This window comes from Chinchilla lanigera, unplaced genomic scaffold (genome assembly GCF_000276665.1).
Source record: "Chinchilla lanigera isolate Chin_1 unplaced genomic scaffold, ChiLan1.0 scaffold00038, whole genome shotgun sequence".
NCBI classification, from domain to species: Eukaryota; Metazoa; Chordata; class Mammalia; order Rodentia; family Chinchillidae; genus Chinchilla; species Chinchilla lanigera.
The window spans coordinates 11696947-11715169 of record NW_004955439.1 but is presented as its reverse complement, the minus strand read 5'-3'; the positions used below and the strand labels follow the sequence as shown (position 1 = coordinate 11715169).

The window sequence follows — 18223 nt, the reverse complement described above, 5'->3', positions numbered from 1 at the left end:
TAATAGACTAATTTGAATTTCCTGATTTTGATAACTATCATAAATAGGATATTTTTGCCCTTAAGAGTCACAGTAACTAAGAAATAAAGGGAAATGATAGGCAACATATTTTCAAACAGTCACAAAAAATGTGTGTTTACGCGAATGTGTAAGCAGAACCAAAAAATGAGGTGTACCAAAATATTAAAAACTGGTGAATCTGGGTAAAATATATAGAGAAATTTTACACATTTTTCCATAAGCTTAAATTTACCTAAAAAACAGAAAGTTTTAAAAACATTAATCCTGTTTTTGTGTGTTTGCTGTTTTGTTTTGAGACAGAGTCTCTCTATGTAGCCCAGGCTGGCCTCAAACTCACGGTGATCTTCCTGGCTCTCAAGTGCTGGGATTTAGACATGTGCCACCATGCCCAGCTAATCCATTTTCTCTTCTGGCAATAACTTCCTAAACTTCTGCAGTTGAGAGAAAGGTAATCTAGTAATCTTTCTCTTAGTAGTCTCTTGTTCTTTTGGACTATTGTATGAAAGATCTTTCTTCTAAATCTAATAATTTTCTTAAAATTTGTCTTGGTATTGGTTGCTCTAGGTTAATAGTCTTAGATATACAGTGTGCTCCTTAAAATGTACATTTTCAATTTTTTGTTTATTTCACTAAAGTTTTTGAAATTATAGCCTTTGGTATTTATTATTTAGACTGGTGATGCTAATATAAATTGTAAAATAGATCACAATAATTATTCCCCAAATGACTTCATACTATTAGTAATATAGAGAAAATAGATTTTAGAGTGATCAGTTTCTACCCAGATTTATTTTACTGTTCAACTATTATTCCAATATATGTATTTGGAATATATGTATTCCAATATATATATGTATTTTTTTTATTTAGTGGGGATAAGGATTAAACCCAGGTCCTTGCACATGCTAAGCACCATTAAACTATCTATGGCCATACCACCCTGAACGAGCCTGATCTCACGTATCACTAAGCTACATCTCCAACCCCTATTCTACCATTTAATCTCAGTGTTTGAGTGGCACAATAATATACATAAAATTCAGTCTAAAGCTGGGCATGGTGGCACACACCTGCAATCCCAACACTCAGGAAGCTGAGGCAGGAGGATCACTGTAAATGCAAGGCCAGCCTGGGCTACAAAAAGAGTTCAAGGCCAGTTTGAACTGCATTTTGAGACACTGTCTCAGAAAGACAAAAAATTAAAAATCAGTCTAATAAATATTCATTAAAAATTATATGATATCTAACAATTGAAATTAATATTTATGAATTAGATACCTACTCCCAACTTTTAAAAAAGGCACCTGGCACCAAATTTGTTTAATCACCTGTGTTATTATGCCTATAAAATTTAATCCAGAAAAAAGCTCTTCACTATGTTTTTACTATTTTAAGACAAAAGCCCAAAATAATTAAACTGTGTTAAATATGCTACAGAACAACTATTTGAACAAAGATAAATTATCATACCATTTCTAATAGAATAGCTTGAGTTTTGGCCTCTTTTTCTGCCTTTATTTCTTCTACTTCTTCAGCTGATCTTCCTTTGAAGTCATCAATTTCTTCATCTGCTCCTATTCGACCACTCTGTAAGGTGGAATTTACTCATAATAAATATTTAAAGAATAAAAAAAATCTGAGAAACGTGGAAGACATAGTTTATTCTTAGTCCAACCAAATGTGTTTGAACAGCAACTACAACAAACTTACAAACCACTGAAAATTGATTTAAATTATATACTAGCCAAATTGGACTTCTGATTTATTCTAAAATCAAAATAAACATTTACTTAGCTATTATCTATTATTCAACTATTACTGAAGGAAAAAGATTAATGATCTTAAAAGTGAGCACTAACCTCAACCATAAATTCAGCTGTGAGAAAGTCTTACACGCAGAAATTGATAGATTAAAATAGCTAGAGAAACAGTCCGTGTTTCTCCACAGAAATGTCTGTGTTCTAGCCTGACTCCAAAGTATCCTCAGTTGAAAAGTTCTCTCACAAGATGATAGTTTAATTTGGTTTTAAAGCTATTTACTTACCTAAAGTTAGGTGATTAGGTGATAAAACTTGTTTAATTGATCAAGCAAGATAATCTCTATTATGTAAGTTTTAGTAACTATAAGCTAAATCACTACTAGTTATTAATGTACATGTACACTCAATTAGAAGAAGACTTTACTTACATCTAATTGTTCTCTTGTGGGTTCTGGTGATCGATCAGGAATTAATAAATCAGGAGGGTCATCAAATGGATCATCTAAAATCACTGTATGATTTATCCTTATAAAACAAATCCAAGTCAAATGTTGTATTTATGTCAGAATCCATATTTTATCTTTCTATGTTATAAAAATGAAGTGTCTGTTATGGTTTGTGTCTAGGTGTCCCCCTAAAGCCTCATGTTTCATGGGAGGCAAGCTTTTCTGAGGCATCTGAATCTAGTTTGTGACTGATTCATGGTCCAGAGCTGGGATAAGGGTATGAATGCTACACCCATCCTAGGGCTGGCAGCCTGCATACAATATAAGGGAGGAAAAGAGGCTTGCTCTCCCCTCCTCTCTTGTTGCTTTTGGTATCTTCCACCGCCATAAACAGTTGCCCCTCTGCTAGCTACCCTACCTTAGAGCCAGCCATTGTGGACTGAAGGCTTTACAAACTATGAGCTAAGTAAACCTCTCTTCCTTTAACCTTCAGTGTAGGGTATTTTGTCTCAGCAATGAGAAAAGTAACTAAGACAGTGTCCCTAATGCCAAAAAAACAGTGACTTGCACATAGATATTACTAATCTACAGTATACTTTCACAACAAGTATTACATTTTTTATTAATATTATAACTTTGCGTTACCTTAAGATCTAAATGTCTGAATCTTAGTACTTTTGATCAATTTCTCAATAATCTGCATTTTAAAAACTAAAACATTAATAATTTCTCCCCATATAAGAAATTATAATTAGTACAAGTATAAAAACCTTTTTATAGAGATTCTCACTATCTTGTATTAATTCACATTTTAGAATTATTCAGAAACTAGTCCTATGCATATCAGTCTCACCCATGCCACTACACAGCAGAAACCACAGTATTAAGACATTCTAGTGCATGCAAGATATTACATTGTAACCACACCTGATATCTTGATATGGGACAAAATCCTTGTCAACAAAGGTCTCATTAATTTTCTTAATTATGTCCATGCCTTCTGTCACTTCACCAAACACTGTATGAACACCATCAAGGTAATCTAGATTTTCTCCTGTAGTAATAAGAAACTATACAAAAAGACACATCATACTGTAAATATTAAAAATATATACAATTCTAACTAAAATCACTGATAACCTGGCAAAAAATACACAAAAGCAAGACTCTACATTTATTTGCCAATTCTTTCATGCTCGTTACTAGAAATAAATAAAATGAGATCTTAGGGCCGGGCATGGTGGCACATGCATGTAATCCCAGCACTTGGGAGGCTGAGGCAGGAGGACTGCTGTGAGTTTGAGGTCAGCCTAGACTACATAGTAAGACCCTGTCTCAAAGAAAAAAACACAGACTTTATATATTAAATATCAACATACAGATATTATTTACAATACTTGGACAAGCCATAGCCCAGCTTCCTCAAGCAAAAAGAGTAAAAAATAAAAGCAAAAAATAAAAGCATCTACCCTAACAGAGTTGTTACAAGGTGTATGCAACACAGTGAATGAAAGGTATTCAATATAATCTATTTTAAAAGAAGTAATAAATACTAAAAGCAAACAGGCCACAGATGAGACTACTCATACTCATGAGTGATAAGACTGTAGTCAGTGTTAACAGCCCCCACGCCCATCAACGGAGGGGTAGATAAAAAAGATGTGGTCTATTTGTACTTAGTATTGTATTTTTCTTTGTCCTTTTCTGTATTTTGTAGTTTCCTCACAACAGGCTTGGCTTCTATGTATGAGAAAATAATGTGTTTTGTTTGTTTTACAGTGCTGGGCATTGAAGCTAGGGCCTCACACACACTAAAGCACACGTTCTACAACTGATCTATACTCTCGGCCTTACAATGCTTTTAAATACAGAAAAAAAAGCGTAATTTTTTTCTCCTAAAAATATCTTTGACTACATTCTTTCATTACTAAATGATTAAAAAGGTACTTTGTAGGCTCCTTCCAGTCCTTCACTTACACGCAAAGCACACTGAACACCCATTTTCTAACCTGAGATCCATGCTGATCACTGCCATTGTTCACCATGGACACAGTGCCTTTCTTCTTGTGCTTAATTCTTGGCACCTTCTCCGCCTCAAAAAAGCTTGCCTGATCTCCATACAGTTGACTGAAAATACAGTAAGGTCATAAAACACTGCTACTCTCAAAACAAAATGGTCTAACATACAATGTCAGCAACTATTTATAGAAATATTACTATGATGCAAAATACTTCATTTTTGATAGAAACATTCAGGAAACGGGAAAAACGCTACAGTTGAAATATATTTTAAAATGATAAACAATAAAGAGTTCTATTTTTTTTCAATTAAAAATAAAAGAACTTACCCAAAAACTGACTCTCCTCCACGGCCAGTACCCGTAGGATCACCAGTTTGTATGATAAAATCCCTCTATAATATATAAGATTCTTTATTAATTCATTGAATTTGGTAGATGGGTCTAAAAATAAAGGATATGATTAATATCTACCAACTCACCTGTACATTGTGAATAAGGCAATAATTATAATATTTTATTTTGCACAACTTCAGGAAATTCAGGCAAGCTGAAAGAAAGTAAACACCAAATTTACCATAGCAATCCACAAATTTAATTTTAAAAAAGCAAAAGCACAGTTAGTATAATGTAATCTCTAAATTATTAAAAGAAGCAGTGCCTCCGCGGTGGGAAAGGGGCTGGCTGCGTGGGAGCTCTTGCTCAGCCGGCGCTCTGTTCGGTGTGTCCTTGAGTACCCACTGCTTTGACTTCTGTGATTATGTTATGGTATGTGTAGTCAGTGTACCAGTATGTTCATAAGCTAGAGTCATGGAAATAGAGCGTGTTTGGATTTTTTTAACTTTAGAAAAGAATAAATGACAAATGTATGATTAAAAAAAGTTTAAAAAGCAAAAAATAGTCAAATATACAAAGCTCTTAAAAACAAGGAATGAAGCCAGGCGCAGTGGCACACGCCTGTAATCCCAGCACTTGGGTGGGGGGGACTAAGGCAGGAGGATTACCACAAGTTCAAGGCCAGCCTGAACTACAGAGTAAGACCCTGTCTCAAAAAAATAAATAAATATAATAAAAACAGGGAATACGCCTTTAAAAAGGCAGCATTTTAAATTATCTGTTTATTTTCTTTCTCTTAGGACTTTTTGGGCATCTGAGTTAATGCAGGAAATTGGTATTTATCCTCATGAGATAAGCAATCATTTGATGGCTTGGGTTTATTAAGAGAAAAACTCACAAAGAGGGCCCTATGAGGAGAAAAGATGTAGCAGAATATATGAAAATAGTTACACATTATATAAATTAGAGAAAAATCAAATGTCTAGAGACTTTTTCTTTACAGTGATTAACGAGTACATCATAAAAATCCATGTGGGGAGGTTCCTAGGGATCAAACCCAAGGCCTTTCAAGCACTGAGTTACACCCCAGCCTTTTATTATTTTTTATTTTGAGATCTCTGAGTTACTAACTTACCCAGACACGATGTGAAATTTTGATTCTCTTGCCTCAGCCTCCCCGAGTGCTAAGATTACAGGTATGTACCACAATGCACAGAAAAATCTGTATTTACAGTAAATAGTCTTCTCATATAAATTGATTCACAAACACTTAATTCACAAACATTTTACCTTCCAGATGCTTGGCACTGCCATCACAAATCCCATAAGCAATGGTCCCTGCCCTCTACTGATTCACAGGCTAGTCATGGAGAGACACACAAGCCCTAAGGCGCTAAGTCAGAAACCAAACAGTAGACATGAGGCAGTCTTGCCTTCAAGGAGCTTTTATTAACCTAGGTTACTTACAATTGCACATAAACAGTTATAACACTACACATATCTGATGATATCATTTATGCCACTGAAATGGTAAAATGGTAAAAAGCAGTTTTTGAAGTGCCACAAGAGTTCAAAAGAATGTTTCTAGCTGAGGAAATTAGGAGACCTCATAGAAGTCTACAGTACACATTAAAAGAACTGGATTTTTTTTTTTCGGGGGGGGGCGCGATTTCCGGTACCAGGAACTGAACTCACAACCTTGCACTTGCCAAGCAGGTACTGTGCCGCTGAGCTAAATCCCCAGCCCTAAAAGAACTGGATTGTATCAAATTATCACATAGTTCACATAAATATGTACTATTCTATGTGTCATTTAAAAATAAGTATATATGTTAAGAACTGGACAGGCAAAGAGCAAAAAGTGATTTCATGTTGGGAATTTGTTATGAAAAAAACTGGAAGTGAGAATTTAAATGTGTTTTGAGGGAAGGGATGTCCAAAAGACCAGTCTTTCTGTAATATTTTGGTATCACAGAGCAATAGTGAAAAGGGTATAGAGATGGGAGCCAAGTTATTGTGAAGTCTTGAATATCCAGCTTTCAATTATCTTTCTTGAGTATCTTTCTGAGCTCACTGTCAAACAGGAGTAGCCCTTTTACAAGAAACCAAAAATAATGGGCCTAGGCAGTGATCGTCAATGACTGCCAAAATCTGTGGATGGAAAGCTGATGGAAGCACTTCTAGAGCAGACAAGGCCTGAACCCACCGACCAACTGTAACATGACAAAAACAACCACCCAGACATCAAATATCTCCTGAATGTGACTCAATCACAAAAGCACCCTACCTATTCTTGCCTCAAACACTGAACCTGATCCTATCCAAAACTTTAAATCTAAGCAAATTTTAGGAAATGGAAGCGATGAAGGAATATGTTAAAAGACATAAGAAGGAAATAATTAGCCAGCCAGGCACGGTGCCTGGAATGCCAGCACTTGGGAGGCTGAGGCGGGAGGATCACCATGAGTTCAAAATCAGCCTGGGATACACAGTGACTTCAATGCCAGTCTGAACTACTTAATGAAACCCTGTTGAAAAACAAAAACCAAAAAAAAACTAAATCCGAAACCAGAGAAATTCTGTAAGACAAAGACCGGGGTTCTTTCTCAAAAAAATGTTAAGGAAAAAAAAGCGGGAGAGGGTATAAAAAAATATTTAAGTGGGTGGGGGATATAGCTCAGTGGTATGGCACCTGCCCAGCAAGCACAAGGTCCTGAGTTCAATTCCCAGTTCAAAGAAAAAAAATCTAAGTGCCAGGAATGGTGGCATACCCCTGTAATCCCAGCACTTGGGAAGCTGAGGCAGGAAGATTGCCACAAGTTCAAAGCCAACCAGGGGTACACAGTGGTTCAACATCAGCTCGAACTACATAGCAAGACCCTGTCTTAGAAAACAAAAAAATAGGGGCTGGGGATTTAGCTCAGCGGCACAGCGCCTGCCTGGCAAGCATGAGGTCATGGGTTCGATTCCCAGTACCGGAAAAAAAAAAAACATATATATATATGAGATATATCCACTACTATATAGATCTTGATGAGATCCTAATTTAAATTATCAACTTTTAAGTGTTTATGAGGTAACAGGAAAGAATAATATTAGGGAATTATTGTTAATTTTCTAAGATGTAATACTGACACGTGCTTCTGTTTTTTAAAAGTCATTATTTTTTATAACTACATAATAATTTCACATTAAATAAATCCAGTAGTGGTGAAGGTATTATAAATGAAACCGGGAGTAACGGATGCAACTCAGTGGTAGGGTGCCTACCTAGTTACCTAGCATGCCTGAGAGAGCCTGGGTTCAATTCCCAGCACAACTCAGTGGTAGGGTGCCTACCTAGTTACCTAGCATGCCTGAGAGAGCCTGGGTTCAATTCCCAGCACAAGCATAAGGAGGGACAGAGGGAGAGAGAAAACGAAGAAGAAAGGAAGAAAGACATGAAGGGGAAAAAAGGGAAGGAAAGGAGAGAAGGAGGGAAAGAGGCAGGCAGCCTGCCTAGCTCTATGTTGACAACCATTGTTGAAACCATTAAATGAAGATGATCATGGGTACATGAAACTTAATTACAGTACATGATTTTCTCTACCCCGGTATACTTTTAATTTTCTACAATAAAAAGTAAAAAGGAAAGGCTAATAAGTCTAGATACGTTACTATTCATTGATAAGTACGTAAAAATGTAAGCAGTTTCTAATCATATGCTTACAAATATGTACACATATAGTAGATTTAAGTTTTTGGTGGTCCAGGCTAACTGTAAAATCACTGTGTATTAGGTGAGATAAACCCTACCTCTCCTTTAGCATTTCACAACTCTGGGCCAGGAAGTCCATTCATTGTTGAAGATGCTGCTCTACAGGGAGAGTATGTCAAAGAGCTCAAAGGAAAGCAAAACCAAAAGAAAAAGAATACAGTTCCCTAAAACATTCTTTAAACCCCCAAATTCAGCTTATTCAGAAAGCCAAGTTTACCCCAATAACACAAGGTAATTATTTTACTTAAGTCAGTTTGAGATGGGTCTCTATCACTTGCACAGAATCCTACTACAATACCTTTCGGTCCATCAGTAACTATATGAACCTCCAGTTTGTGCCCTTAAAGTGACAGACGTGTTCAACACTCAAGATACAGAGATAATTCAGGTACTTCCTGCTCTCATGGGAGCACATTCTTGAGAGGAGACAAGACTTGGAAGTCAGCACAAAAGGTAAATTTTATAATAAAATAAGTGTCATGTGATTTAACCTGAGAGCAGATCGAACTCTACAGGAGAGCACTGCACAGCGGAGATCATGCTTGATCTGAGACCCAAATATATAGGAAGTTGGTCAGAAGGACAAGAATGTAAAGGAATGTGGGGCAGAGACTAGCAAGGAATGGCAAGGATTATGGGAGAATATGAAGTGCTTTGGGGAAGTGGGGAATAGATGCCACTTCTTGTACTGTACAGCTTGTTTCATCCTCTCTGACGAGCTCCTTTCCATAGGGGCAGGACCCTTACTGTAACTAATCTCTCCGCTTCCTTCAACTGATACATTCTCTGCCTGCTGCTACCATCTTCCCAAAGCAACCCCATGCCTCAATTCTGCTTTTAAAACCTTCAAAGACTGGTCATGTGCAGCGCACAGAAGACTATTCAGGACCTTACTCATCACGTACCATTCCCTCCAGCCACACCACTTGCTGTTTCTAAAACATCCCAAGCAAACTGCTAAGAAAACCCTCGTTCCCTAGTCAGCTCTGAAAGAGCTAGTTCAAACGTTCTACAGCCTGGTTGCTTCCCTTCTCCCTACGCCCTCCTCTTGTTTCCATAGCAACACACACAATTTTGCACTATAAAACGTACAAAGCTAAAACGGGCTCCCTCCTCGACCTCTCTCTACAGTGGAAAACCAGACCCCTGCAGGGTCTGTCCACACCTGCGGACACCTCCTTCCTCCAGCCAGGCAGAATCCGATGTCCAAGCCCGCTGAGTCATGCACATCTTACCAGCTTTCAAGACTTAATTGATTACGTACGGAGTATCATTTGATGTGGTCCCCACAAGTAAACACAGCACAGCAAAGCCGCCAAAGCCATTGGTATTGCAATATGCATCGCCCATCACTCACACACCCCAAAAGCAATTAATGAGTGCAGCGCCCTTCACCCGACTGGGCAACGCAAGATAGGAGAGAAGGGCAGCTCTCGAACGAAATCGCACAAAAACTTTCCTAACCACAGCCCATTAGGAACAGCCCCTTGGCGGGCATCGGAGGCTCCACCCAACGCCGCGGAGAGCTGCGCCGGGAGGAAGAGGGTTAGCGGCGCGGCCCAGGCTGAGAGGGGCGCGGGTCTCACCTCGCGGCCGCTCCTCTGTGTACAAGTCGATGACAACGTCGCCCAAAGTGGTCTCCAGCAGAACCGCCATGGCGCCTACTCCTGCTGAGCACTAACCCAGAGAGGAGGGGAGGGAGGTGACAGGGGTAACCTGGCGTCGTCTACGCCGAGCGTCACCTGAGCGCGACCCACGTTGCGTCATCAATTGGCGCCGCCGGCCCCGCTTCCGGCCGCTTCTGGTAGACGCTGTGAACGCCTGGCCGCTCTTCTGACGTGTGATGTGCAGCTGATCCTACTTGGGCGCGGGCCTTTTGAAAATCCTGGTCCGCCCTCTGTGACTTGCACGGGCGACTGTCGCTCAAAAGGGCATATGTAAGATTTCTATACATTTTTGGAGCCCATATCCAGAACAGGGTGGGCCTCCAAGCATCTTTTATCCACCAGAGTGCGCCTTCCGCACGTCCTTCCCCACCTTGTTTTGGGGAGGAGTCCCAAGGAGTCTGAGTCCCTGTCAGTCTTGCAGCTGTAAATCGGAAACGTCGGGCCCGTTTTGCGTGAGGTCCTGGCTTCAATCCCTACTACCCCCGCCCCCTAAAAACTCCTCAGGCCAGACGCGCAGTTTGCTTACCAGAAAGGTGATTAACCTAAGGAGTTTTCCTGCTGATCACGGCTAGACCAGGGGCTATACCTATTATAGCACCACATGACCAATCCTTTGTGTCACAAGTTTAAAAAATAGGCTTCAGCCCCAAACCTCTAGCAGTACTATAAATACTGTTAACTTAGAAGACTTCTAAAGTTATTTTGGACCCTGATAACTTCCATGCAAAGTTTATTGCCTATTCTCCTGGCCAAACCTATTGCTCTCTTTTATACCATTTTATACATATTTATGCAAATCTAATATGTGTATGCTACTGACATGGATAGGAAGGAGAACAGGAAAATCTTAATTTTAAAGTTGAACCTTTAAGGAAACTACAGCTTCAGGACACAAAGTTATCCAAGATTCAATGCCATTTTCCCATCCAGGAAATCCCCCCCTCTCCAACAGCCCCTCAAAATCCTACCGGTCTTAAAGGTACAATAAACCTGTAAATCAGGCCCAGGCTTTTCACCTGTAAATTAAGTCTATGCTTTTCCTCCCATCTTATAGATTCACCGTTAAGTTTGGTAGCATATCTGAACTTCAAAAGCATGCAAATGGCTTGCACTAAAACCTAGCCCAGGCCAGGCGTGGAAGGCTGAGGTAGGAGGAACACTGCAAGTTCAACCGCAGCCTCAACTACCTAGTGAGACATTGTCTCAAAAACAACCAAACAAAAAGAAACCTACCTCACTAAAACAGGTAAACTCAAAGTAGGAATACACCTCCTAGATCACCAGTCTTGAAGACATCCCCCTCCACAAGACCACAAAATCCCAGTTCCAGATCATAATGCTCACCCCTTCATCTCTGTATTCCTTTCTCTCTCAACCACCGTTATTTTCTCTGAGTTTGTAATTCTGTAACTCTGCCTGATAAAACCTGTGTATGCCTCTCACTAATATGTCCTACAGTGTTTTTTCTGTGACTCAAGTAGGCAAACCTATAACCTACCATGTGGGTGGAATGAGTTGAAATCCCCATCCCCTCTTTGAGGGACTTCCTCAGATCCCATCTCATGACACTATGACAGGTAATGAGCCTACGTAAGAGAGCAAAGGAAAGTATGGGTTGTTTTTTTTTTTAAGTTAAATAAAGTTATATAAGTCATTTTGAAACAATGATCAGAAAGGTGAAGGAGGGTGGTGTCAATTGAATAGAACAGACACTTGCTAGAGAGATGTTTTCTAGAGGTAGTGACTGGGTAAAATCGTGCAAGGTTACAGTTTTCAGCAAGTCCTTGAAATTTTCTTCATGTACATGTGTTACTAAGAACTCTTCATAATAGTCTTCCAGTTCCATTTTGTTGGGGCTGGGCATAAATGACTTAATTCAAACAATCTCCAATAACTTACAATCTCCAATAACTTTTTGTCTGCTAGCCAAATTTACATACACTTCTATTTTTCTCCATACAGCCTTTTCTCCATGTAGTATGCTACTTAGGAATTTGTTCATATTTGTTCTTTGTAACTAGAATGTATAGTCCAGAAGGATAGTCATACTTATTTGGCTTACTTCAGTATACCTGGTACCTATGAAAGTTTGGCACAGAATATGTAAATAAATGTTTGTTGAACAAGGGAATATTGGCAATTAAAGGAGTGCATATTCAAATGTTTATAGGGGAAATACAAAATGGAATTGCCACATTGGAAAACAGATTGTCGGTTTCTTCCAAAGCTAACCATAATCTTACCATAGTTATGGTTTGGAAATGGTTTGTCCCCTAAAGGTTTATGAGCTGGAAGCTTGGTCCTCAGTGTAATGGTACTGAGAAGAGTACCTAGGGAGGGGTATTTAGGTCATGAGGATACCATCTTTGAAAGGAGTTAACGCCATCTTGTAGGAGAGAGTGAGGTCTCTGGACTGGATAAGTTATGAAATTGGGTTATTCTAAAGCAGGTCAGCCTGCCATGTCTCTCTTTCATATGGGTGCTCTCTCTCTCTCTCTCTCTCTCTCTCTCTCTCTCTCTCTCTCTCTCTGCAAACACCACTTTTCTGCTTCTTGGCCAAAATATGAGCAACATGTTAGCCAGAAGCCAACCAAATGCTGGTGCCATGCTCTTGGGTCTCCAGAACTGTGAGCTAAATGAATTTCTCTATAAATTACCAGCTCAGCTGGGTGTAGTGGCACGTACCTCTAGTCCCAGCCGCTTGAGAAACTGATTCTAGAGGGTAATGAGTTCAAAGTCAACCTGGGCAAAATAGTGAAACCTCCATCCAAAAAAATAAAAGGATCAGTCTCAGGTATCCTGTTATAGCAATACAAAACAAAGACCCATACTGTGCAGCAGTTAAGCTCCTCGTTATTTACCCAAATGAGTTGAAAATTTATATACACAAAACTCTGCACACAAATGTTTATAGTCACTTTATTCACAGTTGCCAAAATGGAAGCAAGAAAGATGTCCTTCAGTAGGCTAATGTATAAACAGTGTGGTACACTCATCCAATGTAATACTGTTTAACATTTAAAATAAATGAAGGAATCCAGATGTCGTGGCGTATGAATATAAACCCAGCTACTTGAGAGACTGAGCTTGGAGGATCACAAGTTTGAGAAGTCTGAGGTCAGTGTAGGCAAATCAGCAAGACTCTGTCTCAGAATAACAAGACCTGGGGACATAGTTCAGTGGTAGATTGCCCCAGGTTCATTCCCTAGTCTCATACACAAACACACATACACACACACACAGGGGTCAAGGAAGGGGTGTGTCTCAGTAATAGAATATGTGCTTAGCATGGTGAGACTCTGGGTTCAATCCCCAACACACAAAAAATAAATGAGCCTTCAAGTCACAAGATTTGGATGAAACTTAAACACATATTGCTAAGTGAAAGAGGCCAATTTGAGGAGTATACATAGCTTATGATTCCGACTATATGACATTCTAGAAAAGGCAACACTATATAGAGACAGTAAAAAGTGATTGGGTTGGAGATGTAGCTCCATAGCCTAACATGCATAATGTCTGGAGTTTGATCACCAGCACTACAAAAAAAAAATCAGTGATTGTTAAAGTTCCAGAAGCAGGGAAGGGACAAATAGATGGAACACATGAATGTTCAGGGAAGTGAAACTATGATACTGTAATGGGGCTAAATGACTATACATTTTCCAAAGCCCATAAAACTACAACACAAAGAGTGAATTCTAATATCTATGAACATTTAGGTCATAATAATTTTCAGTATTGGTTTATCAATTATAAAAAAAAAAGTCCAACATCAATGCAATATATTAATACGGGAAGTTGGAGAGTAGAGAAGTTTTTTGCCAATTCTCCATACTTTCTGTTTAATATTCCCTACACCTAAAACTGCTTTTAAAAATGGACTGTAGGCCAGGCATAGTGATACGTTCCTGTAATCCCAAGATTCAGTAGGCTGAGGGAGGATTGCCACAAATTCAAGGCCAGCCTGGACTACTTAGTGAGTTCTAGGCCAGCCTTAATTATGAGACTGTAAAAACCTATCTCAAAAAAAAATGGAGTGTATTTAAAAAGAAAAACAAGAATTTGCCATTTCACTTTTCACTTAAATGAATCAGAGTCGAGTCAGGAATCAGGACTCTAAGCAGTGGGGACCCTGGGGAGCTTTAGGCTGGAGAGTGTGCTGTAGAGCCTATGGGGCAGCTCCATCCCTGGAAACTGGACAGCCTCAGAGGGGAAGATGGAAGTGTGGCGATGTGCAAGGAGGGGCTACACCCGGCCGCTGTGTGGTGGACAGAGGCCAATACCCTGTTTCCCCATCACCCCAAGAGTCTGGGCAGAGACTGGACTACACTGTGGGAGAATCTGCAGCAGTGTTACTGGAACAGACATATTTCTAGTTGTATGAGGTGGCCTGGACACTATTCTGAAGCTCCCTACCCATACTTCAGTAGCAGGCATTTCTCACTGAAGTGGAGGCCACCTTGTTTGTTTGCCTCTAGAACTCAGTTTCCATACTGTAACTGGAGACCTGACCACCTGAACCAGACATCCTTGATTCATCTGTCTAGTTACATCATGAGCTCAGAGGGAGATGAGCCTTCGTTAAAGTGAAGAAAACACCAAGGCATGATAAAAAGGAATTGGGACTATGTATGTAACCATAATAAAATGCCAAGATCCTGGGAGACAAAAATGATGATCCCAAATGTGAAGAGGATGAGAACAAGTTTGACTTTTCAGTGATGTCCTATAATATACTTTCACAGGATTTATTGAAAGATAATTGACACTTTTACAGACATTGCTGACAGCCAGTATTACACTGGAGTTTTAGGTTTCCCAATATTCTGAAAGAAACACTTTGATGCAGATGTACTTTGTCTACAAGAAGTTCAAGAAGATCATTATAGAAATGAAATCAGGCCAAGTGTGAAATCACTGGGTCATCACTGTGAAGATAAGATGCTCATAGGAAGGAAAGCTGATGGCTGTGCTACTTGCTTCAAACATTCCAAGTTTTTACTCTTAGCAGTGAACCCCATGGGATTCAACCAACATGATATCCCTCTCTTGGATAGAGACAATATTGGGTTCATTTTACTCTCGTAGCCCAAAATGCCCTGTGCTGCCTCTCGTGCGATCTGTGTCGCTAATACACACCTATTGTACAATCCAAGGCAAGGTCATAGGTTTTCACTTTAATGAATCAGAGTCGAGTCAGGAACCAGTTGGCAGTGCTGCTGGCAGAGATTTCCAATGTTGCTCACCAGAAAGATGGCAGTTTCTGTCCCCATGTTATGTGTTATGTATTCACTCTGTTCCTGCTTCTCTGCTTTATAGTTTCAGGTTGAATTATGAAGGACTTGCTGCAGGAAAGGTATCTGGCCAAGCACAGTCTTCATGGGGACAGAGAATTTTATGTATTCCAATTTGGCCCCCCTAGGTATCTCACAGAACTGTTTGTATGAGGTACAGTAGGTAGAAAAGTAGAAAACTCAGTCAGTGACTTAACACAAAAACATCTGGAGCAAACAGGTCCTAGTAATAGCTGAAAAATTATCTTCAAGTTTACAACACCATTTCAGCTTGTCTTCTGTTTACTCACATTACTTACCTGACACTTGGATTCCAGAAGTGCCCACCTGTCATTCCCAAAATGCCATAACTGTGGATTATATTTTCTACTCTGTAGAAAAGGAAGATGTTGCTGGGCACCCAGAGCTGAAGTTGCTTCAGCTGGTGGCTTGAAACTTCTAGCTAGACTGTTGCTTCTCATAGAGGAGGACTTGTGGGTTGTTAACAGACTTCCAAATGAAAATAACTCTTCAGACCATCTGCCTCTATTGGCTAAGTTCAGACTTGAGCTCTGACTCTTCTTTGGTTATATACATAATTTTTTCCAGTTTATGTCCTTTTTTAATACATGTAAAATTGTTGAATCTTTGCATGTTGTTTATTTTGGTGCTATGGAGTAACAGATACCAGAAGAAACAAGTTTATAACCATTTTCTTTTTTAATAATGAAAAATATGTTCAGGTGTGGTGGCGCATACTTGTAATCCTAGCACTCGGGAGGCTGAGGCAGAAGGATTGTCACAAGATCGAGATCAGCCTGGGCTACAAAATGAGGTCAAGGCCAGGCTGAATTGTATAGCGAGACCCTGCCTCAAAAAGACAAAAAAAAAAAAAATCCGGACAAGACCTAAATACTTTTTATTATGAGGTATAAATTTTTTTTTACTAATTCTAGTAAAATTAATAGTGGTTTTTAAATGTAGCATATCTTCTTAGTCTGCTTAGTGAAGAATTTCACTTCATGTTTTTGGCAAGCTTTACAGTGGATCCAGACTATCTATGTGGATTCTTGAAAACTGCGGGTTGACTCCTTTCTGCGAGGCCTAGTTTCTTTGGGAAAGCCCTTTGTTTGCTGAGTCCAAATTAGTTCACCTAGGAAATCACCGGGTCGTTCACCAGTGTCCTACCATTTTAGTGTTTGAAGGGGCTTGATAATGCTTTTTAAATTATACAGAATGTTTTCTCCATCTTGTTCCTGATCTGAACCATGGAACATGCACTCAGCTGGTTGAGAAAATGTTTGGGAAATGTGGGTTGCTGTACCTGGTAAGAGGATAAATCCTTTACATATACCTGCTCTTTCTACCTCCATCAGCCAGTAGTTGGCCTCAAAGAAGAGAGATGGGCTGTGCCTGTTTTCCTAGCATTGTTTTTTTTCTCTCTCTTTTTAAAATTAGTTGCAAGAATAGATCCCTGGGTTAAGGGAGACATTTATTTTACTGAACCAATTTTGTAGACACTTATTTTATTAAGAAAATTGTCATTGGAACAAAGTGGCAGCTATGAGATTATTTTTGGTATGGCTCAGGAACATGAGGAAGTTGTGAAACTCTCCTGGGGAGATGCTAACCTGCAGTCCTAGGACTCTTTCAGGAGTCATTTTAACTGTATAAAGATTTTTCCTTTGTTTCTCAGATGTTTTGTTTTGTTTCACAATGACACACCCATGCAAGGTGGTGCTAACACTTTTTATGGGCTGGTTGGTTATGAGCAGGTTTAATGTAAAGCCTGCAGTTGATTCTAGATAAATGTTTAAATAAACATTTTTGAAACAACAAAAAAAATCAGAAGATTAGTTTTGAATCTTGTATTTTATGTATGTAGCACTCCAGATAATTTATTGCTTTACAGTTAGAGTAATCTTCTGTTCTTACTCTTACCTCACTCAATAAACTAACCTAACCCTATTGTAGCTGACATTTTCATAATTTCTGATTTCCAAAAAATTGTAGTATTTTGCTACATAATACTGAGTGAGGTTTTACAAAAAATATCATATTACAAATTTAAAAATTATTGGTATTTTTCAAGCACATCTAACATTTTACAATGATACCATCTCCAAAAAGCAATGATTGATATAAAGTCCAGGCTGGTCTTGAACTCACTATAGAGCCTACCCTGGCCTTAAACTTGAGATATACCTCCTAAAAGCTGAAATTACAGGCATATTCAACCACACCCAGCTTTAAATCTTAATGTCAAAACAGAACAAGGTATTTATTGATGAAAAAATAAGGCAACACAGGAATTCCATTCAGTGAACAATAAAAATTCATTGTTGAATTGGGCATATTGGCACACACCTATAGTTCCAGCTATTCAGGAGGCTGAGGCTGGAGGATCATTTGAGCCCACCCGTTCAGTATTAATCTGGGCAACATAATAAGACCCTGTCTCCAAAACAAATGTTAATAAGAAATATGCACATAAGATAATTACTGGAATCCAAGAAGTAATTGTCAAGAACTGTGAAGATTTGAGTTGTATTTGTTTGATTGTTCATTTGTTTTGCAGTCCTAGAAATTAAACCTAGGACCTATGCACTGAAATATATACATAACCCCTTTTTATTCTTTTCATTCTGAGACAGGATCTTGCTAAGTCACTAAATTGCCCTGTATGGGGTTAAACACGTAATCCTCCTGCCTCAGCCTCCCAAAGTTCTGGGATTATAGTGTATACTACCATGTCTAGCTGAAGTTTGAGATTTTATTTTATTTTCAAACTAAAAACTTAACCTACTAGGGTTTCATGTACACTAAGAGAAGATGGGAAACTCCTGAGTCAGAGACAACAGATACTTTATTATTCACAAAAAAAGGAAGCTACTTGTTTGTATCAGTTCCATTGTGCCAAAGATCCATGTAGGCTCTGTGGA

At 38.9% G+C, this 18223-nt stretch overlaps 1 protein-coding gene and 1 pseudogene across 1 annotated transcript in view; one reads left to right on the top strand and one right to left on the bottom strand.

Annotated features, from left to right (window-relative positions):
* Ppil4 (peptidylprolyl isomerase (cyclophilin)-like 4) overlaps nt 1-10074 on the bottom strand; it is a 40383-nt gene extending 30309 nt beyond the window's left edge. The window contains exons 1-7 of the mRNA XM_005390608.2: nt 9925-10074; nt 4728-4795; nt 4576-4640; nt 4237-4354; nt 3155-3297; nt 2210-2306; nt 1492-1608 (exon numbers count right to left, since the gene is read on the bottom strand). Coding sequence (XP_005390665.1) covers nt 1492-1608; nt 2210-2306; nt 3155-3297; nt 4237-4354; nt 4576-4640; nt 4728-4795; nt 9925-9994 — 678 coding nt within the window. The 5' untranslated portion in view covers nt 9995-10074. The remainder of the gene's footprint in view (nt 1-1491; nt 1609-2209; nt 2307-3154; nt 3298-4236; nt 4355-4575; nt 4641-4727; nt 4796-9924) is intronic.
* Nucleotides 10075-14224: 4150 nt separating this feature from the next.
* On the top strand, nt 14225-15857 carry LOC102012364 (annotated as a pseudogene).
* The last annotated feature ends 2366 nt before the right edge of the window (nt 15858-18223 follow it).